The following is a 26,881-nucleotide window of genomic DNA, read 5'->3' as shown; positions in this document are numbered from 1 at the left end:
GTAAGTAAACAGACTTCAAAAATACCTTGTTAAAAGTGGAGTGAAGGTTTCTGGGAACTTAAAGTCAAGTTGACAAATAATATTGCTTCTTATGTTATTCATATTCGGTGACTGGCTTCAGTTGTAAATGTCTAACAATTAATTACACACCAAGAAAAACTACAAATTGTATTAAAAGCACTGAAGATTCAAATCTCTAAGTTATTAATCACCTGCACTTACATGTCACAATGATGTGACCCAAGAATACATATTTACTTAGCTTCAACTGTAGCTGTTACAATTTACTTCTATTCAACTTTACAGAGTGTAAAGTTTGCACATTCTCAGCTTTGAAACTTCATGAATGTGTATTCTGAAGAAGGACCATTGGACCTGAAACATTTAATTCTGCCTTCTCTCCACAGATCTGCTGAGTTTTTCAAGCAATTTCTGTTTTTGTTTCAACAATATGTTTCCTTCTTGAGCCACGTTCTTTGCAAATGTGTAATTAGTAACAGCAGCCAAGCATCCCTGACAAACTAAGCTTTGGCAAACAAATTCAACACTACTGGGTAACATTGAAAGAAAAAGATGTGGCAGGTTTCCCTATAAATCAACAAAATTACCTCAATATAACTCAGAGGTCAAATTTCTAGTGATTCTCCTGAACATTCAATGGAAATTTAGTAAGAATAAAAATCTGCACAAACTAAGCAAACAACCACAATATCTCAAGAGAATTCTGTCAATTCTCTGCTAAAGTTACAGCTGAGAACTGGGAGAATATCTACATTCAAAGCAACAGTATGGTAACATTTTGATTTTAAAAAAGTATGAATCATCTTAAAAACAAAAACCCAGGGCTCTTATAGCGCAGTGGTAGTTTTGCAGAGAAACAAGGAGACCGGATGTAGGTCACACCTGCTTCAGAGATATGTAAATGGCATCTCTGATTAAGATACCTGAAAACAAACATCTTTTTGGTATGCAAAGGTGTTTTTTTGAATGCAAAGAGGTATTTCAAATTCTTATGAGAATCAACATGAGAAAAGATATAAAATACCTTTCAAAGTCTTTATGTGAATCTGATGATCACTCTTGGTGCTGTATTCATCCCTTTGAGCGTGTCTTTTCAGCATGAGGCTTGGATCATTCTGAACCAACCAGTCAACTACTTTATTCTCTGCTGACAGTACATCCCCTTGCACAGGTACTTTCTCTACCTGTTGTAACTTTCTTTGCCTTGATGGAAATTTGGTCACATGATCCTTTATTTTCATTTTGCCTGGGGTACAGTCATCAAATTCAATTGTGAAAGAAGCATGACTTTGAACTCGTGGGGACTGGATTGTGTCCGTATCCTTTGTTGGAATTTCATGAACCTCACAGTCTGGAGACTTGGATGGCTGTTGAAATTCTTTTGTTGGAATTTCAAAATAGCTGGGCTCTCTTCGAAACGAATAAACAGATTTTTCTCCAAAGTCTTTATAATCTGAAATGTTCCCATTGATTTCCTGGTCACTTTTTGGCACATCCTTTGAATTATCTACAGAACAAAATAAATAAATATCAATTAATTTCTCACATAGCAAAGATTTTCATTGATCATAAAATCTCTACAGTGTGGAAGCAGGCCATTCAGCCTATCGAATCACATTGACCCTCCAAAGAGCATCCCACCCAGACTCACCCACTTATCCTTGTAACTCTATTTCCCATGGTTAGTCCAACTAGCCTACACATCCCCAGACACTATGGGCAATTTAGCCTGACCAATCCACCTAACTTGCACATCTTTGGACTGGAGGAGGAAACCGGAACACCCGAAGGAAACCCAAGCAGACAAGAGAACGCACAATGTGCAAACTCCACACAGACGGTCGCCTGTGTTGATGGAATCAAACCCACGCCCCTGAAACTGATAGGCCCCTATGCCATATTGATTTAAAAATCAATGCTGCCTATCTCTCACCCTCTGTACGGGACCTACTTTCTGGACTTTACTCCTCCAATCCCTTTGATACTGCTTACTAATATTACTGTTCTTGGTATACAAACTTCTAAAAGATGACCCCATTGTTTGTCTCTCCATAGATGCTGTCAGATCTGCTGAGTTTAAACAGCATTTTCTGTTTTTACATGTCTTTCAAGTACTATGCTTTTTGCATTAATTATGTCAAAATGCTTTGCAGGGGCATCAAAGAAAGGTTGTTGAAACAAAACAGTTATTAGCTGAGGCACTAAAAACTTGGTCACAGGAGGAGGAAGTGGTCAGTAGAGAGTTTTGGGGAACTGAGGTTTACACAGGGTTGAGGATAAGAGGTCAACATAAAGAACAACAGAACAATCAAGTCCTAAGCTTACAAAAAACATAGGATCTGACTCAAAAACTTGAAGAGCAACAGAGAGTTGGACATTAAGCATGTCCAATGGTTATGAAATGAACTGAGATGCAATGTCAATTAGTGTAGTGATCTGCATAGGTCATATTTAACATTTGTTTCATTTATTGGAATCAGGGCTCATTTAAAAGGAAAACTATTGATGATTACATTGTCAGCTCGACTGTGTTTATCACACTGTGATGTGTATAATATGTTCAGCATTCACCTTTGTACCCAACAGGGTGTGTTTGTCATTGGATTGTTTTTAACTGGCTGATCACATGCAATTATTCCCAGAGGAAGTGACACCAGGAAGTTAAAGCAGTTTAACTTTCACTTCCAATTTATACTTTCAGTGGGGGGAGAAAAATAAACAATGACAACTGAATTTAAGTAGAAATTAAAATATCAATATAAATTAACATTTAAGATTTTTTTTTTAAATACCTGAAATTATCATAATGTAGAAATTTGATGTTCCACACACATAAAATTAGCTTTTCAGGGTTAGCGAGTTGTTCACAAGTGATCTGAACTAGTATACCTTTGAAGGTCCAGTCACACCTCATTAAAATGACCCGCTTTCACAATTTTTAAAGCAAAACTAACAATAGAAGGGTTGAAACTCTCATCAATTCATAGATCTCCCTCTAATTGCCATCCAGGGTGTCTCAAAACACACCCCCTGAAGAATTGTGGAATCATCAACAATAACTTTTGTATTTCCAAAATTATTCTCTATGTGTGCACAGTCCCAAAGTTGTCAGCTTCAGTGGAATAGTAACAACAAACTAACGCACATTGCAGGTCATTTTACTTATAACTGAACTACGAGTAAAATTACAGAATACAAGCACAAAAGCAGGTAAGTCAATCCAGTTGGTCCACACAAGCCCTTGTGTTTGACATGAGCCTCCTGCTAACTCATATTCACCTAACCCTATCAAATATCCTTCTACTGCTTTCTTTCTTGTGTCTGTCTAGCTTAAATACAGCTGTACCATTTGCTTCTTTTTGTTGAAAAAGTGTTGCTGGAAAAGCGCAGCAGGTCAGGCAGCATCCAAGGAGCAGGAGAATCGACGTTTCGGGCATGAGCCCTTCTTCAGGGATGAAGAAGGTGTGCCAAGTAGGCTAAGATAAAAGGTAGGGAGGAGGGACTTGGAGGAGGGGCGTTGGAAATGCGATAGGTGGAACTTAAAGTTTCAGAAATTCCCCACTCTTGTAGGATTATTCTATTTAGAATGCTTGTCCAACAAAGGGAATTCCACATGTACACCCAATTGGTCATACGTCTATTGAAGAGGTAACTAGGATATCAAATGTTAAGTATCAAAATGATATTTTAGCAACTTAAAATATTTTGGATACTATTAGCATGAAAGTGATTTTAAATATAATTTAAAATAGAAAATAACTTTCTTTTCATATTACAGCTAAAAAAAAAGCAACAGTTTTCTAAGAAAAGTATATTCGGCTTACTGCCTCTTTTGCTTGAAAGAAAACCCACAAATAACTTCTAGCCCTAAAACCACTCAAATAACAGGAAACCACAACCACTCCAAACAAATCATTTTTAACATACGTTTTAAAAATAATCAACCAGAAATAAACATCCTATGAAAGTTTTTATACAAATTAGTGAAATTATAATGGTTATTTTGCAAGGTGAAATTTAGTACGCAGATGCTGGAGATTAGGTCGAGAGTGTGGTGCTGGAAAAGCACAGCAGGTCAGGCAGCATTCGAGGAGCAGGAAAATCAACATTTTGGGCAAATACCCTTCATCAGGAATTATTTTGCAAGCCTCATCAACCAATCAAAAATTAATTTTCAGTACCTTTGTTTGAAAACAGTGTTCCCATTAAAAATATATATAGATTGCACACCTAAAGTTTTTATTATAAGAATAATAAAGTGTATCCATTAAATTCCCTCAAAATGATATAATTAACTACATGCACTTTAGATTTGTATATGGAAGACAAAGTGTTTGCTCAACATTAAAATGACAGTCAAAATTCATTGTTGAGCAAGAATTGACTGACAACAATAAGTAAGCATTTCAATGGGCTTAATGACCACTCGATCCACAAAGACAATCAACAAACTGTCTGTAAGGTCTTATGTTAGAGTGATAGCTTCCCCAGCCTTCGGACAGGAGGTCCGATTCATGCCTCTCATCAGGATATACTGGCCATAGAAGTGTATTACAAAACATCCAAACAGTCTGATTTTAAAAAAAAAACTGTCTATTAGGCAATGTCTATACACACCATAAAATCAAATTATTTTTGATGGATTAGAATAAAAGTCCACTGAGCTGCATGAAGATGTTTATCATTGGAAGAATTAAATCCAGACTTTCTCATTTTTGAGCACATTGACCATAGGAAAATCCAAAAGGTGACAACATTGAAGGGATGGAGAGAGGTGCAGGGAAAGGAGGAGGAGATGCCTTGTGTAGAAATCATGATAAACTGTTAGAAATGAATGGTCAAAGAAATTCAACGTGGTGCATTTAAATTTATACAATTCTGTATATTAAATCTGTGAAGATCATCTTCAGCTTTGGAAACCAGATCAAATCTAAACTTCCATACAGTTTGCAAAACTAGGAACTTTGTTCATTGGTGGCAGTCACCTCTGAAGCAGAATTTATGGGTTAATGTTTTATTCTGAAATTGAACAAATAATCTAGGATAATGTTCCATCCTCAGTTTTGATCCAAGGTTGTTAAAGGAAGGGAGCACATTGCACATGACCTAACTATAATCTTTCAGAATTGCCTCCATACATGAGTTGTCCCACCGAACATTGTCACTCTACTTTTCAAAAAAGGGCAAAAGAGAAAAACAAGGAAGTTACAAACCAGTTAGCCTGATGTCTGTGGTGGCAAAATCGTTGGTGTCTACAGCAAGAATGGGGTAAGTGAGTGCCTTAAAAACTTTCAGTTGATCAGGGAGAACCAGATGGATTCATGACAGATCAATCATGCCTGACAAACCTAATGGAACTTTGGAGAAGTGACTAAGTTGGTTGACAGGGGAATGTTTATGGATATTGCGTATATTGATTTCCAGAAAGCATTTGAGAAAGTCCCACATGAGAGACCGTTAACGAATGGAAAAACCCACAGAATTGCAAGCAAATTAGTGACAATGGCCTGGAAATTGATTGGGTGGTAGGTGACAGAAAATAGGGATAATGGGTACCCACTCAAATTGGCAGGATGCAGTGGTGGTGCCGCACAAGGATCTGGGTTCAGGCCTCAACTATTAACAACTTGAAAACTGGCATTGAAAGTCAAACAGCCAAATTTGCTGATGACTCAAAGTTATGCAGAATTGTAGACAGTACAGACAATAGCATAAAATTGCAAAGGAACATTGATATATCAACTGAATGGGCAGAACTGTAACATATGGAGTTCAACGTGAGCAAGAGTGAAGGTATCTATTTTGAACCGAAAATAGGATAGATGTGGATACTTTCTACATGGTATGAAGTTAAATACATTAGATAGAACAGGATAGGCCCTCCGGCCCTCGATGTTGCACTGACCTGTGGAACCAATCTGAGGCTCATCTAACCTACACTTTTCCATTTTCCTCCATATGTCAAAAACTATAGAGAGGTCAGGGCATAGATAGTTAAAATGCCATGAATAGGTGCAAAAAATAATGAATGTGGCTAATGGGATGTTGGCCTCTTATTAAGAGACTGGAGTACAAGGATGCAGAAGTAATACTGCAGCTATACAAAACCCTGGTTCGACCCCTCTTGGAGTACTGCGCAGATCTGAGCACCACACTGCAGGAAGGATATACACCTTGGAGAGAATACAATATAGATTTACAAAAATGATACCTGGATTTCAGGAGTCAGGTTATGAAGAGAGAATATACAAATTATGTCTGTTTTCTCAAAAATCTATAACGTTAAAGGATGATCTGAAGAGAATCATCAAGATATTAATAGGAAAAGACAAGGTAGATAAAGGTAAATTATTCCCACTGGTTGGAGGTTTTACAACTAGGGTGACTGATCTAAACTTTAGGGCCAGACCATTCAAGAGACTTATTAGGAAGCACTTCTACACACAAAGGATAATGGAGGTTTGGAATTCTCTTCAATAAAAATGGCAGCTGATGCCAGATTAATCCCTAATTTTAAATCTGATGCATATAACCTTTCATTAAGTAAATGTATTAAGGGATATGGGCTAAAGGCAGATATTTGGAGTGAAGCTACAGTTCAATCACGATCTTATTGAATGGTGGAACAAACATGAGGGGCTGAATGACCTACTCCTGTTCTTATGTACAACTCTTGTACTAATGTCAATGCTACCAGAGTTACTGTACTTTGGACAAGCGTTTTTCATGTGATGAATGCAAATGATTTAATGGCACAAATGAAAGTTGAGTATTATGGTGTCTAAGTATCTGGTCACCAAGACTTTTGATCATCAAAAATACATCTGGCCATTCATTTTCATTCAGTTATTTTTGGTATGTACAAACTAAATGCTATGTTTGTCACAGTGACAGTTACACCACTCTTTTGATTAAGTCCATGAATGCTGCCATATTAGTTATCCACAGCTATCAGGTAGAGTTCCTTTGGAGGAGGAGATATTAAAAAAAACTAAACAAAATCTAACTAAGTTTCTAAATCATGTATTCAGTATACACTGTACAATTGATCTCAAGTAGAAATGTTTACCAGATTTGAACATTGCACATGTTTATATAGGTACAGAGGGTGATGGCCAAACTCTGTTTAATGTACACAAGTTTACCCATTAACTGAAAAGGATGTTATTCAAGGACAATCTTTAGAATGGAAAGTCAAAGAGATGGTGCTATAGCATTCAAAATTTTGCATGCAGTATCCTAGGCTTTATTAATACAGACATAGAGTTCAAGAGCAAGGAGGTTATGCTGTGCTGGTACAAGACAAGTGCTGTGTCAGCTCAAGTAATGCATCCAGTTCTGGGCATCGCTCCAAACTTTAGGAAGTTTGCCAAGGCATGCGAGAGTGTGCTGAAAGGATTTAGGCGAACCCTTCCAAGAATGAGGAACTTCAGTTATGAAGATAGCTTGGAAACTTTCAGACTGTTTTTCTGGAGAGAAGGCCTAGAGGTAATTTGATACAGGTAGTCAAAGTCATGAGGTGGCTAGCCTGGACAGAGTGAATTTGGGGAAATCTGTGACCATTCATGACGTTAAAAATCTCACAACATCAGGTTACAGTCCAACAGATTTATAATCTGATGGACTATAACATGGTGTGCGATTTTTAACTTTGTCCATCCCAGTCCAACACCGGCACCTCCCAGTCGTGGTGTCCATTCATGAAAGAACTAAGAACAAGGCACAGGTTTAAAGAGCTCAGACAAAGAAACAAGGGCAAAATGAAGAAAACATTTTTCATGCAGGAAGTGGTTAATATCTGGAATGCTTGGCCTGACAATATGATGGAGGCTGTTTCAACCAAAGCATGCAAAAGAAAACTAGACTGTTACCTGAAAGGGAAGAATATACAAGATTAAGGGGGAGAAAAGTAACAGTCTGGAATTAAGTGAACTGCTCATTTGGAGACCAAGGCAGATAACAATGGGCCAAATGGCCTCATTCTGTGCTGTAACCATAGAGTCATAGAAATGTACAACACCAAAATAGACCTTCGGTCCAACTTGTCCATGCCGACAAGGTATCCTAACCTAACCTAGTCCCATTTGCTAGCACTTGGCCCATATCCCTCTAAACTCTTCCTATTCATATACCTATCCAGATGCCTTTTAAATGCTGTAATTTTAGCAGCCTCCACCACTTCTTCTGGCAGCTCATTCCATACATGCACAACCCTCTGCTTGAAAAAACATTACGTGACTGAAGAAAAAAATGTGCTTCTGTATGTTTCCAAATTCACCTACTAAATGTATAGCATTAACGTATGGGGATGGGGAGAGGAGAGAAGGTGAGGGGAAATGACAACTTTAGGAGCTAAGATAATACATGAAAAAGGGGGTATCTATTTATTTCTGTATACTGTCCAAAATACAGGGGGTAACAAACAATACTGTGATGAAAGATGCATAATCTATAGTATACTTTTGGATTTGAATGTCAAACTTAGAGACAGGTGGATTTAGCTTGTTTTCTGAAGTTTTGTTTTAAATCTCAAATTCATTTGAATTGTGACTAAAATACATGAGTTTCAAGAGAGCACTGTTGAGTGCCAGGGACAACTAGTGTAGTATTAATGGACAATAATACGTCGATACCATTGGATTTATGACAGGCAGCTTTTGTAAAACATTTCTTCATGGTATGTGAACTTTGCAGTCTGGCCAGCACTTATTGCCACTTTAACCGTGTGGTTTGCTAGTGCCATTTCAGAGGGCAGTTAAGAATCAACCATATTGCTGTGGATTTAGTGTCAATGTAGGCCAGACCAGACAGGGCCAGTATATCTCCTTCCCTGAAGGACATCTGTGAACCAAGTGGTTTTAACAGCAATAACAGCAGCTATCAATGTGGTCAACATTGGGCAAGCCTTACATTCTAGGGTGTCATTGATTTAAACTTCACCATCTGCCTTGGTGAGATTTGAACCCATATCCATGTAACGTTTGGCCTGGGCTCTAGATTTCTAGTCCAATGACAATACCAGCACACTACCAGCTGCCCCAGAATAAACACATTGCAGTAATTAGCGTGGTTTTGACTTCAGAACAAAAGGTTTCAGCTTTCAGTTTAGAAGAACCAAGATTGAATTCAGAAAGTAGAAAAATTTATCTCAGCAGGAGAATCAAATCATTCCAGGGAACCAGTCACCTCAGCAGTAGAAGTTTCTAAACCATGGAACTTCCACACCAGGAGCATGCCAATAGCAATCCTCAAGTTTTTGGAACTGAAAAGGTTTAGGTCCACACCAATGGACTCAAAGGAATCTTAAGACATGGTCTCAATATGTTACATAGAGTACAAAAGCAATGAGGTGATGTTGAATGCGTACAAAATACTTGTTAGAATGCAGATGGGGTATTGTTTTCACTTGAAGATGCCATATCAGAGGAAAGATGCCAACGTAGGGAGTGCAAGAACAATTTACAGAATAAGTCCAGAAATTAGAAATTTCTGTATTAAAGATAGATTGAAGAAATTGAAAATATTCTTCTTGGAGAATAGGCTGAGAAGAGATCTAATTGAGATTTTCAAAATCATGACCAGGATGGGCAGAGTACATAGGGTGGAGCTGTTTCCTCTTGTAAAACAAAGAAGAATGAGAGGGCAGAGATTTATAGTGACATGCAAATGAAGTAAGCGCGATGAGAGAGAAAAAAATCTTGTTCACACAGCAGGTTGCTAGGGGATGAAATGTACTGCCTGGAGATATGATAGAGCCAGGTTCAACTGAGGTATTCAAAAGGGTATTGGATGGTTATGTGGATAGTTATCATGTGCAGGGACTTTGGGGCAAAAGCAGGAGCTTGGCTTTAGATAATACAGTGAGACAGTCACATTGTGCTGAATTGCTCCTTGGGACTATAATAGCTGTGATTATAATGTTGAGATAGGAATGATATTTCTCAATCAAGTCTCTGTAATGGATGGGATTGACAGAGGTAGAAACTCTGTTTTGATGCTTGTGCTAAGATCTTTTTAACTGTCTTCAATAAGTAACTTTGTTACAGAATAAATGAAGAAAACAAAATTATTTGTTTAATTCCTGCAATTAGTAAATGTTGGTCAGCCACAAACACATTCACACTACGCTGTAAATGTTCGTGAACAGCAGAACATAACTTTGTTACAGAATAAATGAAGAAAACAATGCTTTGTTCTGCATTAACGAACATTTATAGCATAATGTGAACATGTTTCAGTGGTTGACCAATACATTTATTAATTGCAGAAATTAAACAGAAGATCTATTAAACCAAGTTTCATTCAGAGATCTGACTTATCCTGTATCATCCATCAGTTGGGATCCTAATATACAAAACATAAGTCACTTGTGAGCTCAATGCTGCATGGAACCTAGTTGAAAAATGGTTAAAATTCTCCTGCTTGATAATTTTCTGATGCTGGTTCCCAGCAACAAGACTTTATCTGACTATTGCTTTCTTTCAGGAGGAGATTATATGGTGTTGACAGCTACTCATCTCTCAACAGATCTGGAATTTCTACTTCTGGCAGCACAGCTAACAACAGTGGAAAGGGCCCATCTGTTAAAAGATGATGAAACAGAGAGAGAACCTTTGTGAGCAGGTGGGGGTTAAGAAAAAGAATGAGATCTTTTACAGTACCACTTGGACTGGAATGAAGGAATTGCAGGAGAACTCCAAATTGCACCTCTGAACTGATTGTGCTAAGACAGGAAGAAGACGGCTTCTGTGAATTTACATGTAAGGGACGGACTGAGCATTTCTCAGGTGAAGCAGGCTGTTGAGTGTCTGAAGGTCCAAATAGTACTGTCTTCTTAAAACTTACTTTAAATTAAAAAAGTGAAAAAAAAACATACTTGAAAACAGCCATAATAGGCCAATCTACTTTTTAACATCCCTCATATAGCTCCTGTAACGATAGTTAAGTGATGGATCCTCTTCTGACACAAATTGATAACAAACTCAACATTAAGATCATGAACATTTCCTCAATAATCAGATGCAATTTTGTAGAACTGAAGGTTACAAGTTTAATTTAACTTAATCTGAAAAGCTGTCAAATACCATTGCTGGGATCTCCTGTTTTTTTGGGTTCATCACTTTCTCCTTTGTTATCCACGTCATCATCGCCCCACCATGATGGTTGGCCATATAGAGGAGTGGGTCTAAATGTGGCACTGTCTAAGGCAAAAAAAAAAGAACAAAAACACATAAGTAAAATGCACTAGTGTTCACTAAGCAAGAAATCATAAGAGCTTAATCAAAATTAAGACTGAATAAATCTTTAACGTTTCCATTTGTTAAAGGTTAAACAGGATCTCTAACTAGATTTAAATTTGTCCTGTCTCTACATTCTGCCTACGTATCCAAAGTATAACATTTTGAATGTTTGAATTGATGTATAGGAGTAAGCAATTGCTATTTTATCTCAAAATTCACAAATGACAGCTAAACATATGACATCTCTTTATACTTCCCTCCTGCAATAGGCAAAGATTTATAAATTTAATCTCAAACAAAGCTGATAAAAGACACAAAATGCTTTGATTTGACAAGAATTAGTATCTAACCATCTGGTCAGTGCCTCTAGGCTAATTTAGTTTTTAAGGAGTGTCAGATTGACATGCTAAAATAATGAAGGAAAAGGTCATTTGTACCAAAAACAGCATTTCATGACGCAAAGTTGGGTTAATTTTGTGATGTGGATAAGATGCCTTCTTAGATGGACTACTGTGTTTTTGTTGCACATCTGTATATTGGCACGAAGTAGGGTTATTATGCAAGAATGCAGACATAAAGCACCAGTTTTATAAACTCCCAGGCCTGTTTGCACAATCCAAATCAGTCTATCCAACTTCTAGTTTTCTAAATGTGCTAGTTATATGCTATATTATCAAGTGATCAGTCTGCTATCCCAAAGAAAAAGGACCACAATTTTAATATGCAGCGTTACAATTTATGATGTAATTCAGGGACAAAGTTATAGAGGTCCTTCTTGATTTCCTGGAATCTGATGAATGTTACAAGTTCCATGGGATAATTTATATTCCAAAAGAGAAACAGTTGCAAAGAGTGAAAAGCTAATCAATACTTTCAAAACAGATACACCGAGCACAAGAGAAATAGGTTAGTATTTTTCTGAATCAGCTGATGTACATTTTTAACAATTTCTATGTCTGATAAAATTACTTAGAAATTTGGGCACATCTGCAAAGGAAATATCTGGGATTGTGCGTTTATGGAATAAGCTGCCAGAGGAAGTGGTGGAGGCATTACAGCATTCAAAAGCCATCCATATGGGTCTATGAATAGGAATTTAGAGGGCTAAGGGCCAAATACTGGCAAATGGGACTACATTAATTTAGGATAGTGGTCAACATGTACAAGTTGGACTGAAGGGTATGTTTCCATGTAGTACATCTCGATGACTCTCATAATATTGCTAGTCATTTTCCAAAATGACATATAATAACAAAAGGAACTGCAGATGTTAGAAATATGAAATCAAAGCATAAAATATTGGAAAATATTGGATGTACAGCATCTGTATAGAAAAGGGTGAAGTTAATATTTCAGGTTCTGCAAAAATCAGTGTCAACTTGGGGGAAAAAAACTGTCGGAAATTATAATTTCTGCAAACATGTTAGTGTAACCTAGCCTTTATAAAACTGTTGTACTGAAAGGGATCCTGATGAGCAAGTACTTTCTCAGATATAGAAAACTTCCTTGCCACAGAATTGTGCAGTCAGTTTATTGACATTTATTTTTACTACAAGGGACTAATATTATCTGGAGTAGAGTATTAGCATAGCCTAGTCAAAACTGCAATGTTCATGAAGAGTGATGGCTGAGGCAATGTCTTCATCCTTTTTCCTAAATTTAAAAACGCAAGTTTTTGCCCAGGGTTTTAAAATCAGAAGAAGGGAATAGAAGCAAAAAATGCTGAAGATATTAGATCAAAAGTGGGAACTAAATATTCACGGAAATTTAAGGGTGGTGACATAGCATTGTTGGTAGGCGATGGAATAAATATGCTAGTAAGAAATAATCTTGGAATGAAAAATGCAGAATCTATATGGGTGGAGGTTAGAAATCAAACATGCAAGAAGTCACTGGTAGAAGTAGTCTACAGGCCCCCTGAGAGTAGCTGTATGATGAGGCAGAAAAAGAATCAGAAGATAATGATGGCATGTAACAAAGGCAATACGTTAATCACCAGTGACTTGAAGCCTCTTGTAGATTGGGATAGTCAGAAAAATTCATAAGGGCATACTGGGACAGTTTCCTAGAAAAATATGTAATGGATTTAATGAGGGATCAGACAATTTTTTTGAATCTGGTGAACGTAATGAGGCAGGTTTAACAGATGTCAGATTTTAAAAATCCCCAAGGAAACAGTGACCATAACATAGTGGAATTTAGCATTCAGTTTGAGAAGGTAGAACTTGGGTTAGAAACCACTATGCTAGAATAAGGGTAATTATAAAGGAATGTGGGCAGAACTGGCTGGAATAGACTAGGCAACTAATTTCGGAACAACAATGTTGAGGAATCATCACATGCATTCAAAAAAACAGTTCGTGGCTTATAGCAAAGATGTGTTCCAGTGAGAGGATGGATTTTAGGAAGGGGATAAACCTAATGTGTCAGATTGAAGAAAAAAATGTAGTGTGGCAAAGATTAGAGGCAAGACTGAGGATTGGGAAAATTTTAACAACCAACAAAAGATGACCATGCAAATACTTAAGGGGGAGAAGGCAAAGTTTAAGGTAAATGCGCAAGTAATATCAAACTGGACAGCAAGAGCTTCTTTAAATATATTAAATAGGAAGAGAGAAGCCAAAGTGAGCAGACGATTTTTAGAGAATGAGGTTGAGAAACCTGGAAATAGCAGAGGATTTGAACAAGTACTTTGCATTAGTCTTCATAGAAGAAGTCACTAATAGCATTCTAAAAATACTAAATAATCCAACAGTAAAATACATATAGTAACTATAACTAGAAAAAAACTATTAGGGAAACTAACGGGGCTAAAGATTGACCAGTCCCCTGGACCTGATGGAATGCATCATAGGATATTAAAAGAAGTAACTATAGAGCATAGAATCCCTAAAGTGTGGGAGTATTAGGGTCATTGAAACCGACCCTTGGAAGAGCATGTGACCCACACCCAATAGTTTACCCTATCTTTGTAATCCCGCATTTCCCATGGCTAAACCACCTAGTTTGCACATCCAGGATACTATGGGGCAACGTAGTATGGCCAATCTGCCTAACCTGCACACCTTTCGACTGAGACGGGAAACCAGAGCACCTGGACGAAATCCTCACAGACACAGAGAGAACATGCAAACTCCACGCAGACAGTCGCCTCATAGTGGAATTTAATCCAGGTCACTGGCACTATGAAGCAGTAGTGCTATTCACTAAGCCATTGTGCTACCCAGATAATAGATGCACTAGTAGCAATTTTCCAAGAATCCTTAGATTCTGGAAGAGTCCCAGAGGATTATAAACCTGCCAATGTAACATTATTTGAAAAGAAAAGCAGCCAAAACAAAAAAAATCTAACTGGCTCATGGTTAACTCATTGTCTGTTACTGGGAAAATGTCCGACTCAGTTATAAAGGATATAAAGAGAGCATTTAGAAATACATAACATGATCAAACAGGGCCAGTGTGTGGCTTCATGAAGGGGAAACCATATCTGACAGATTTATTAGAATTCTTTGAGGAGGTAACAAGCAGGATAAATAAAGGGGAACATATATGGATTTTCAGAAAGCATTTGATAAGGTGTCACACATTAGGCTACTTAATAACATAAGAGCCCATTTTGGAGGTGTTATGCTAGCACAGATAGCGCATTGGCTAAATAATAAAAGACAGAGGCAGGTTATGAGAGGGTTATAACCAACTTACATAGAGATATTAGTATGTTAATTAGGTGGACGAAAGTTTGACAGTTGGAATATAATGTGTGAAAATGTACGGTCATGAACTTTGGCAAGAAGAATAGAGGAACTGAATATTAGTTAGCTGGAGAAAGACTGCAGAAGATGACAAAGCAGAGTGATGTAGAAGTCCATGAGAAGTAATAGGGAAGGCAAGTGGAATGTTGGCTTTTACTTTGAAAGGGAATAGAGAATAAAATAGAGAGGTTTTGATAACACTATGTTAGACCAGAGCTGGAATACCATGAACAGATTTTATCCCATTATCGAAAGGAAGAGATACTGGCATTGAAAGTAGTCCAGAGATGATTTACTAGGCTTATACCCCATATGAAGGGTCTGTCTTATGAGGTGAAGTTGAAAAGGTTGGTTGCTCCTCCTTGTGAGAGAGTGTAGGACTCAGAATAAGGAGTTGCAGATTTAATTCAGGACGTAGAATGTTTTTTTTTTCCTCCGAGTAGAGAATCTGTGGAATTTGTTTTAATTAAAGGCAGGTTTTCTGTCTAAAGCTATCTCAAGGTTGAAATAGACAGATTTTTAATCAGTAAAGGATCAAGCGTTATAGAGAAACGGCAGGAAAATGGAGTTTAGAATCATCAGATCAACCATGATCTCAGTAAATGTTTAGATTCAGTGGGCTGACTGATCTATTTTGCTACTACATCTTATACTCAGTAAGTCAGAAGGCAAGTGGGGAGGGCAGCAGTTAAGGCCAACAGTCTTTCATTAGAATTAGGATCAAGAATTCTGTCTAGTGAAGGTCAGTGCAAGTTAGAATCAGATGTAAATAGTGCCAGCTCTGAGGCTTTCTCAATGTTGTGGTTTTGTTTGCCGAGTTGGGAATTTGTGTTGCAGACGTTTCGTCCCCTGTCTAGGCGACATCCTCAGTGCTTGGGAGCCTCCTGTGAAGCGCTTCTGTGATATTTCCTCCGGCATTTTATAGTGGCTTGTCTCTGCCGCTTCCGGTTGTCAGTTCCAGCTGTCCGCTGCAGTGGCCAGTATATTGGGTCCAGGTCGATGTAATGTGGTTTCTCAATGTAATGTGGTTATGTTATTGCCTATGAATCTGCAGGTTAGGTGTCCAAGTTTTACGCTAGAGCATGACCTTTCAAGCTTGCCTGACATTTAGAGTGGCACTCCTTAGTATCATCATGTCAGAGCTGCTGTCTTTCAGTTGAGGTATTAAACCAGGGCCCTTTACATCTCAGATGAATGTAAGAGATTCCATGATGCTATTCTGTAGATGGTCAAAGATGTCCCCATTGTCTTGGGCAAGATATTTATTTCTTAATTAACATCAGAAAACCAATTTATGCTATATAGCTGTTTGTGAAAGATTACTATGTATAAATTGGTGAACTGTATTTATTTTCCAAATACATCTGTTATTTATTTTTAATACAAGTTCATGGAACATCCACTCATTACCTTCAACCCTCTTGGTTACTTCATCGAGGGACGAAATTAAATTAGCCAAGAACAATTTGCAATCAACAAATCTGTGCTAACTGTCCCTGGCTAATCTGGGTTTCTCCAAATCAGAATTGGTTTTGCTCTTTACTGTGGTCTATAGTAGTTTTCGTAATACTTATTGACATATAACTACCAGATTTATCTGGTTTTTTTTTGACTAGAGGGTATGATTTGCAAACCTCCAGTTCACTGGCACCACATGGATATCCTAAACTAATTGAAAGGTTGTTGTAGGAGCTTAATCAATCAGTGCCCTCCATTTGTATATCCTTAATTATTAATAATCACATTGACATAACATTTAACAGATTCCCCTTCCTAAATCAAAATGTTACAGTAAACAATATTTCAAAGCAAATGTCAAGGGAAAAGGATTCTTTCCATATTTGTTATACTATATCAATATACAAGACAATTCTTAGAATTTACAGGTAGTGCTTTTGTGCAAGCATTCCAATTGTAAAGCAATCTGACTATCAATTGCTTGTATCTCCCATTTGATCTTGGAGATTGCTTTGCTATTCTTTCTAGCATCTCTTTTACACTAGAAAGTCACTCTTCAACATTTATTCAGTCACGTTTTATTGAATGTATGTTATCCTACAGGGAAGAATTAATTATGTAATATCAATGGCCAAACTATTCTCAGAATGTCCCTTTTATAAAATTTTTCTTAAAATGTTTGGCAAGTAAAATCCCATATATATTGCTTCTACAAGAGCCAATATTTTTCGCAGCTGAAGTACCTTTTTTCACTTCTTTAGCTTCCCAGGACAAGAATCAACATTTTCCATTTTCACCCATCAAGAATATTACAAAAACAAGTTGTACTATTCCAGAAATTTGGTGCAAGTAATGTCACTAAAATGATTAATTTTGTGTTCTTCAGTTGAACCTAGTGCTGGAAATTGAGTGCATATTTATCCATAATTATTTTTTGAATGTATCATTGGCCATTTTCAACAATGGCATATTTCGTCATTGAACTTGGTTCCATTGCATTCAGACAAGGTCAAATGCTAGTTCTAATATTTGGTCAACTCAGTTGTCTACTCATCCTAACAGCTCTACTTCTTCTTTAGATGCAAGATTATCTTTGTGTAATGATCCAGTATGATTGTTCAGCCTATGAATGATGCTTTCTAGAAAAGTTTGTTAATTCAAGATTACTGTAGACTTATTCTGCTTAATGCCGGAATCTACATATTTAAAGGCTCCCTAAGCCAGGAATCCAGTCATTAGTTTTCATTTAGTCTTATGCATAACAAATTATTTAAATCCCGTAGAACCATTCCATGGAAATTCATCGCCATGCATCATATTTTCCTTTTCAGTAGCACCAGAATGTTGCTGGATCTACTCCTGATTGAGTGTAGCCTACCTTTAGTAAGACAGATATCATATCCTTGATCAATCAATCTATAGATGCATTTGTTTAATTTCCACAGCTTCCTGCGGTAATGCCTGCCTCTAGGTATTTTTAAAAACAATTCTCTCTGAAATTTTTCTCCATGCCAAGATGCAGCTTTTGTATGGATCAACCTTCAGTTCTCCACACACAGACTGGTCTGGGTTGGTACATGAGGGTGCACACACAGCCGTAGACTTGGGATGAGGTGGGGGGGGTGGGGGGGGGGGGGCTTGGACCTGACCCAGCAGAGAGCCCAGGGTTTCAGTCCCTGGCCATGCCCACAAATATGCAACCATCAAAACTCTTGGTTATTTTTGAATTGAAACACTACTGATCAATTCCCAAACTCACTCTGAATCTCACGAGCCATTTATTTCATTTTGGTCCTTCAAGTCCTAATTAGAGAACATTTCCCTCTTGATTTAAGCATTGTTGTCACGTGTACTTAAATACTGTGAAAAGTGTACAATGTCACCACTCATGGTGCCGTCTCAGGTTTGAAAGTACAAAACTTGTTACCTCCTTTTTAACCATCTCTGAAACTATAGAATCAAACCTGGTAATGATTTTGGCCCGCATCATTCATCGTGTCCTTAATGCTACATAGCACGGCTTCATTAGTATTCGATCTCTCTGGAGACTCGGGCTCAGGTGAATGGCACAGCCTGGCATGACAGAACTTGGCTGATTCAAATTTTGTTCAAGAAGTTGCCATTTGAAAGGATACAGGTAAAAATGGGTCGTGTTCAGAAAAAAAAGCCAAAGTGTAGAGAACACGTAACAACCAAATTTAAGAAACCAAAATATATAAATTTACTACATTTTCAAGGAGCAACCCAAACTGTATCCTATATAGTCTGTGCTGACCTGCACTCCCCATCTCCAGCCATATTGGATTTAGGGCCCCTGCCTCTCCATGTTATTTAGTAAGCAAATGATAAAGTAGTGAAAGACAATGGGAAATTTTCACTCAAAGATGGAAGAATAGTCAAATTCTGCAATACAAGTGACATCCACTATCTCCGAGACAGGCTATTGATCACAGAAGAGCCATGTGTGCGTCTGTAGAAAAACAGTTACCCGTTCAACAAGCAGAAGGACTTCAGAGACTGGGAGAGAGGGAAGGAGATGTATTAGCTGGGGGAGGAATGCAGTACGTAAGGGGAATTAGATGCAGTGACTGACGAAAGTAGGATGGTGATTGAATGAAGAGGGATGGAGTGACTGCCGTGAGGGGGACGTCATGAATGAGAATTTCGTTTCTGGAGGGAGTGAGATGTAGTGACTAAGGAGAGAGAGAGAATTTTGACAGAGGGAATTTTGAAATAGTGAGTGACAGATTGAAACATTGGGACTCAAATGAGTGGGATGTAGTGATGGAAGCTGTCTGGATGCAGTATCTGTCATGAGTGGGATGTACTGTCTTGCTTGTTGTCCCCCATCTTGGACACTTAGCAAGTATTTGAAGCTGTCTAGTTTTCATTGCTGTCACTACAATAGTCACATTCTTCCATTCACCTGCCCCTACTTTTAAGTATGTTGATCAGGTGCCTGATCTAAATAGTTGGGCTTACACCTGATAGTCCTGTACTGTGCCTTTCTCTTCAAGATTTAACACCTCTAAAATTCTGAATGGGAATGTTAGGCTTAGTTATGGGGAAGCAATTGTGCTTTTATTTGGTAAACTGCAAATCCACCAACGTTTCAAGAACAGTCGTTTTACCATATTCCAGGTGCAGTTTATACGTATCTTAAGACAAGCCTGTTTTGCAAGATTATGTCTCTCACCAGAGAGACATCTGCGATTTTGCATAGAATCACCATTATTTCTGGTGACCTTGATGTATTGTTATCCCTGGCTCTGAAACAAAGAAAACATTTACACTTCCTCACATTATTTTAAATTCACTTAGTAATAAGGATCTAATAACATTTTAACCTGTTCCAAACACTATCGAGGCAAAACCATTATCTAACGCAGTGCAATTAATTGAATCTAAGACTAATGTGTTAATTAATCAAGTTAAAGCTTCTGTGATCAGTTCAGTTTCCTCAGACTACCCCACTGTTCAGCTTTTGGCTGTTCATTTCAATATGATGTTTGAGTCATATCTTAACTGTTCCCTGGACATTCTTGACTTTGACTCATCTAATCCTGTTATCTATTGTGATGTCTATACCTATTAAAATTGGTTTTGTCCTCATTCCCTCTGTAGTACAGGCCATTCTGCTATAATGCCTGTTTTGTCAGCGCGAATTGGCTATAACAAGACTGACGAATTGTGGACATCATTTGGATAATGCAAACTTCCTACTGAATGGGTATAGTGAGTTTCTATTAGTGATCTTCCACAGTGTGTTTTTTTAAGTGTGTTTTCATTGTAAAATATTCTATTGCACAAGGTTGCAGAGGAACGCAACTGTCATGTTATAGCAGAACAACCTGTATTGATGTCACATCCAGTAACTGAATGATCTCAAAAGTTTACAATCATTGAGTTTTCCATCCTTTGTGGAACTGTGGAATATCTCTTTAGTGCTACAACACTGTCTGGAAGTGACTGCTTCCCTTTTTTTTTGTTTAAAGCAGTGGATTGTTGATGCAACAAGTGTATTTTTTTTTCTCTAAGAACTACATGCCTGTGCAGAACACAGTCCTATCTATACATAGCACCACAGCAAAATCCAACAACTTAAGTCTGAGCACTGAATGTAGAATCTGCAATTATTATTTAAGTTGTTCAGTTATAACATGCATTTCGTTAACACAAATTCGCTACGATTGACAAACTGTTTCTAAAGTTTGAAGTTTTAAAGTGTGTATTGGTTATAATGCAACTCCAGCCCCATTAGTTTAAATGGTGCTGCTATTATGCGATTTTCTTATAACACGGGATTGGCAAGAGAACTGACGTAGTCTGTTAAAGTCCATGTTATGTTCCTCTATAGAATGACAATGCAAGTCTCCCTTTCTTCATGTTCAAGGTACTCAATTATTCAATACTATCTGCCAAATATTACTGCTGTCCACCATTTCTCAGACATTATTGTTACTTCTCATCTTCCAGTTGCTGTCACTGACCTTCCTCTAGCCTCTATGTCGCCCAGAAAAATTTGATGAAAATGAAACTCATTATCAGGTGTAACTTGGCCCCTTAGGACCCTTTTAAATTTTTCTCCTCTCATCTTAAACATATGCCCTCTAATTTTGGACTTCCCTACTCTGGGGAATAGACCTTGACTATTTACCCTCTCCATGCCCCTCATGATTTTATAAGCCTCTATAAGGTCACCCCTCAGCCTCCACCACTCCAGGGAAAAAAGCCCCCACCTATTCAGCCTCTCACTATAGCTCAAATCCTCAAACCTTGGCAACACCATTGTCAATCTTTTCTGAACCTTTTCAGGTTTAACCACATCGTCCCTACAGCAGGGGTGAGAAAAAGTCAAGGAACAATGGCCAATATTTCATACTATTATTTCATATTTATCTAACATGCACTGTAGTGAGGCATAAGAAAGCAAAAATTAATCAAAATCAAAAAATATTTTGAGTGATCTGAAACCCAATAGGAAGAATACTCCAGAGAGTTAAAAGTAGTAAAATAGGTACAAGGTCAAAATTATTTTGTTAATTTTACTGTCTCACTGTGAAACAGAAGTATCTGTTATAGGAGGGAAAGCTAAATTATTAGTTTAGTCAGAATGACTAGCTCTGCAACTCCAAGTCGCACTCCTACATGTTAAAATTAAAACCAGTCAGAACAGTGCTGCCTTTATACTCTAATCTTCGGACGTGTGCTACAGTCCACAGCAGCAAGGACATTACAAACCCCCAGATAATTAAGCTCTCCAATCTGCTTTTTAAAATATTATTTACTCAAACACATTTTTTCAAGTGTTACTGCATTCCTTGCAATGCTGTCAGGAAGTAGATAAAACGTATTTAGGAACCAGATATTCCTTTCCACAGAAGGTCAAATGTCAATGATCACTTTTAGCACAAAGGTGACCAAGTTAAATGATGATAGACATCCAGTAGAATATTAATTTTGAAAAAAAAGCAGGTTTTCATTAATTATAGCGCAGAGAAAATATTATCTATGGAAATTATTGCTAATGTATACATTTTAAAAAACACTTCAAACACTTTTGGTGTACAGTAAGCAACAAACAAGAAACAAATAGCACACAAATGTGGCATTTAACTAAATGAATCAAAGTATGGTGAATGGATAGCTTTAGTTTAAGTAATGAAAATAAAAAAAAACTTAGTGTATACAAGTGCTTGCCTTTCTCAACAAAATGAATTGTTGTAAATGGAAGATCAAGACTGATCAATGAATATCTGCTGAAAACACCAAAGTAGAAACCATTCAGAGAAGGAAAGAAAACATGGTACAGCTTTAGCTTATGTTGAGGAACTAATGTTGCTATGATAGGATTGCTTTGGCAGTCGAACAACTGTGGACCAGTTGCTCAGGAGGCCATTCTGGCCACTGCTTGGAGACGTTCAATATTAAAATTGATGTTTAGCATGTACAAATTGACTCAGTGCTTAGTTTGACTGAGACTAGAATGTTCTCTTCATTCAAATACAGCTGCAATATAAATGAGATATCATATACATCATAGAGACACATAATGCAGAGCATAGGCTGTAAACAAGACTGTTGCTTGCACCAATTTATGCTACAAAACTGTTCCTAGTGGAAGTGGTTCTGGATATGGATTGGCTTCAAGTGTCATATTTTCCCATTTACATTGCATCAATGTTAATATTGAATGAATATGCAAAATCCGTAAATTTCAAATGGTTGTACAGAATTACATCAAAATTACAAAAGCAACATGAAAAAGGTGTGTACATATTTTATTGCTTCATGACTGAGGAGTCTTGATTCTATTGTTACTCCAGTTAATGTATTACTTATAGTGCAAAACACAAGAATGGAAGTGGTTGGGGGAGTTAGTTGCAGTGGTGGGTGCGTGGTGAACTGGGGCAAGTGGGGTGATTTCTACAGCAGAGAAGCACAGAAAAGAATTTTAGGAATGGGAAGTTGAGGACATATTGTATACTGGCACTGAGTCTTTCCTCATTACAGAATATGCAGAGGTTTAAAGAGGCTGCATTCTTAAAGCCATCAAGAGTTAAACAAAGCTCTGTTCTGCACTGCCATCCAGTGAATTGGTAACATATTCTTTAACTTTGAAGATTCAACTACAATCCCAGGATTGGTTTCGCAGCCACTGTTATATGACGCGCCCTTTAACATTATAAATAACAATGACAATTCCACTTATAGCCATATCAGGCACATTTCAACACTTAAAATTGAATGTCCATTGATAAAACCTGATATCGTTCTCAATGGGTTTTGAGACATTACATTGTGACCCACTAAGTAATATAGGAGCTAATACATGTAGTTTTCCTGTACTGCCTCACAGCACAGGGGAGTGGTTCGATTCCCACCTCGGGACACTGTCTAGGTGGAGTTGGCACATTCTCCCAGTGTCTGCATGGGGCTCCTCTGGGTGCTTCGGTTTCCTCCCACAATCCAAAGATGTCCAGTTCAGGTGAATTAGCCATGCTAAATTGCCCATAGTTGGGGTAAAAATAGGGTAGGGAATGGATCTGGACAGGTTACTCTTTGGAGGGTCGATGTGGACTTGTTGGACCAAATGGCCTGTTTCAATACTGCAGGGAATCTAATCTAATGGAGCAACCATTATGTAGTATCACAAAACCCAAATTACAATATATTATCAAAATGTAACAAATACCTGTAGTTCCTTTCTTTTCAACCTTTTCAAGATTTTGTTTGTGGCCCTCTAATTTTGTACTTGACTGATCATGATCCAAGTCAGACTGCTCCATCTTCTTATCTTCTGCAGCTTTCAAACATATTTGAAACTGACTGGTGTATTTTTCATGCTGACAAAGCACAACAAAACACAAGGTGAGGCAGCATTTCTAACAATTTTCTGAAAATTAATGATAACTGTGTTCCACTTACCTTTAGGGCCTCTTCAGGAACTGTATGTACACTTTTTTCCAACATATACATATTAGGATTTGAAGATTTTGTTAAGAAAGCCAAATAATGTGAACTTATCAATAATAGGCTCAATTAAAACATAATTAAACTGATTAAATAGAGCTCCTCATAGCCAATAATTATACAAGCACACTCCCCAATCTGGGGTCTCTGTTGAGTCGATTCAACACTGAGCACTTTGAAATGTATATCTGTAATATGGATATGACTATTCTCCAAGCAACAGTACAATAGTCCTTGAAGACTCATCTTCCTGGCTTCCCAGGGCAAAATAATAGAATGGACCATAAATCCCCACAAATTAGCAACTGACATTAATTACAGTTACACTCACCACTGAGACTGCACTACACTTATATCACAGATCAATATAAAAACAGCATAGCAATGTCAATATCATATCTGAGACCTTGAATTTGTTAAGTAAACACAATGATTTATCTTTGGAAGTACAACAATATAAGTGTGAAAGACAGAGAAAGAAACAGGGCAAACGAGAGGCAGAAACATAGATAAGAGAAAGAGAAGAAAGGAGAGTGGATTAAGAGAAATAAAAACATGTAAAAAACATACCTGATGCATATGTGCCATTATTGCCAATGAAGTTTTCTTTAATTCATTTTAAAGCATTTCCAAAAATTCAAAATGACGACATTTCAGCAGAATGCTTTTTCTTACAAAAAATTAATTTCTGAAATTAATCTAAAATGATCTATATGGACTTCAGTAAGACATTCGACAAGATTCCCCATGGGAGACTGATTATACTAAGGTTAGATCTCATGGAATACAGGGAGAATTAGCCATTTAGATACAAAACTGGCTCAAAGGTAGAAGACAGAGGGTGGTTGTAGAGGGTTGTTTTTCAGACTAGAGGCCTGTGACCAGTGGAGTATCACAAGGATCAGTACTGGGTCCACTACTTTTCATCATTTATATAAATAATTTGGATGTGAGCATGAGATATAGTTAGTAAGTTTGCAGATGACACCAAAATTGGAGGTGTAGTGGACAGCGATGAAGGTGATCTCAGATTACAACGGGATCTTGATCAGATGGGCCAATGGGCTGAGAAGTGGTAGATGGAGTTTAATTTAAGTAAATGTGAGGTGCTACATTTTGGGAAAGCAAATCGTAGCAGGACTTATACACTTAATGGTATGGCCCTGGGAAGTGATGCTGAACAAAGAGGCCTTGGGGGGGTCAAGGTTCATAGCTCCTTGAAAGTGGAGACACAGGTAGACAGGATAGTGAAGGCGGCATTTGGTATGCTTTCCTTTATTGGTCAGAGTACAGAGGAACCTTGATTATCCGAAGGAGATCTCGAGCACCCGATGGAAACATTACATCAAAGACGTGTTTCCAGCACTGATCACGTCTTTTGTTTACAGGGATTGAAGAAGCACTGTCTCCAAATGACTGACCTCCCGTCCTCTCTCTCTCCCCACACTTTCCCTGGAGTTCCACAGAGAGGTGTACCCTAAACCCCCCTTCCCTAAATAATCTCTCCAACATTGTCCTGTATAGGGCGAACGTGGAACCTGTCAAAAAGTTGCAGTAAAAGGTTGTGTGTGTGGCTGTGGCTGCGTCTGCATTTGTGTGCCTGTGCGCGTGTGCATTATTTAGAGGCTTACCCCATAAAGGCAACTGCAGCAGTCCTGTTGCTGGTGTTCAGTCCAGCTGCCCCGAGAGGGGGCGGGCGTGTACGGGGTTGGGAGGCCAGCGGGGTGGGGGCGGTGTTGGATGGATTTGGGGGCTGGGGGGGCGGTGTCAGATGGGGTTAAGAGCGGTGTCAGACAGGGTTGGGGGCAGGGGGGTGTTGCACGAGGGCAGGGTTGGTGTCAGATGGGGTTTGGGGTGGGCCTGTTGCACAAGGGCGTGGGAGTGATGTTGGACGGCACTGGGGGCGGTGTCGGACGGGGTCTCGCATGCTATCATGCTACCTAACCTCCTAAACGGTGAGTAGACTTTAAAAACTCTGAGCCCCAGAGAAAAGGCTTTAATCGATTAACAGAATAATCGATTATCTGAATGAAATAGTGCCCGCCCATCACGTTTGGATAATCGAGGTTCCACTGTATTGAGTGCAAGAGTTGGGAGGTCATGTTGCGGCTGTACAGGACACTGGTTAGGCCACTGTTGGAATATGGCATGCAATTCTAGTTTCCTTCCTATCAGAAAGATGTTGTGAAACTTGAAAGGATTCAGAAAAGATTTACAAGGATGTTGCCAGGGTTGGAGAATTTAAGCCATATGGAGAAGTTGACTAGGCTAGGGCCGTTTTCCCTGGGCGGAGGCTGAGGGGTGACCTTATAGAGGTTTACAAAATCATGAGGGGCATGGATAGGATAAATAGACAAAGTCTTTTAGGCGAGAGGGGAAAAGAGACCTAAGGGGCAACTTTTTCACACAGAAGGTGGTAGGTGTATGGAGTGAGCTGCCAGAGGATGTGGTGGTAGCTAGTACAATTGCAACACTGAAAAGGCATCTGGATGGGTATATGAATAGGAAGGGTTTGGAGGGATATGGGCCGGGTGCTGGCAGGTGGGACTAGATTGGGTTGGGATATCTGGTTGGCATGGACGGGTTGGACCGAATGATCTGTTTCCATGCTGTACATCTCTATGACTGCATTGAGCAGACAGAAAAATCTTTGTTGAGAGGAGTTGTAAAGAATAATGTTCTTGTATTTCTTTACGCCAAGTTATTTCATGTTGTTTTGTGAGCCAGAGAAATGAGAAACAAACTGTAAAGCTAAGACATGAACTTGTAGATTATAAATACAAATGGGTGGCAAAATCATTTTAGATGCAAATCCAAAAGAATAAACAATATTTTACCACTCTTAAGCAACAACTGAAATTGCAGCTGGAACATTATACTGCAGTCATACGATTCTGATCAGGCTGTTGTTGAAGAAATATTCATTTAAACAAATTT

The 26,881-nt window shown here is 38.2% G+C and overlaps 1 protein-coding gene across 6 annotated transcripts in view; it reads right to left on the bottom strand.

Moving 5' to 3' along the window:
- The window catches only part of LOC140476282 (centrosomal protein of 170 kDa protein B-like), a 91,130-nt gene that overhangs the window by 47,820 nt on the left and 16,429 nt on the right, over positions 1 to 26,881 (bottom strand). For all 6 annotated transcript variants that reach the window (XM_072568649.1, XM_072568647.1, XM_072568646.1 and 3 more), the window contains exons 5-8: positions 23,900 to 23,958; positions 23,667 to 23,817; positions 11,106 to 11,222; positions 1,046 to 1,528 (exon numbers count right to left, since the gene is read on the bottom strand). In XM_072568649.1, the coding sequence (XP_072424750.1) occupies positions 1,046 to 1,528; positions 11,106 to 11,222; positions 23,667 to 23,817; positions 23,900 to 23,958 (810 nt within the window). The remainder of the gene's footprint in view (positions 1 to 1,045; positions 1,529 to 11,105; positions 11,223 to 23,666; positions 23,818 to 23,899; positions 23,959 to 26,881) is intronic.

Source organism: Chiloscyllium punctatum, chromosome 4, assembly GCF_047496795.1.
Source record: "Chiloscyllium punctatum isolate Juve2018m chromosome 4, sChiPun1.3, whole genome shotgun sequence".
Lineage (NCBI taxonomy): Eukaryota > Metazoa > Chordata > Chondrichthyes > Orectolobiformes > Hemiscylliidae > Chiloscyllium > Chiloscyllium punctatum.
The sequence above is the reverse complement of the archived record's forward strand: the minus strand, read 5'-3'. Positions and strand labels throughout refer to the sequence as shown.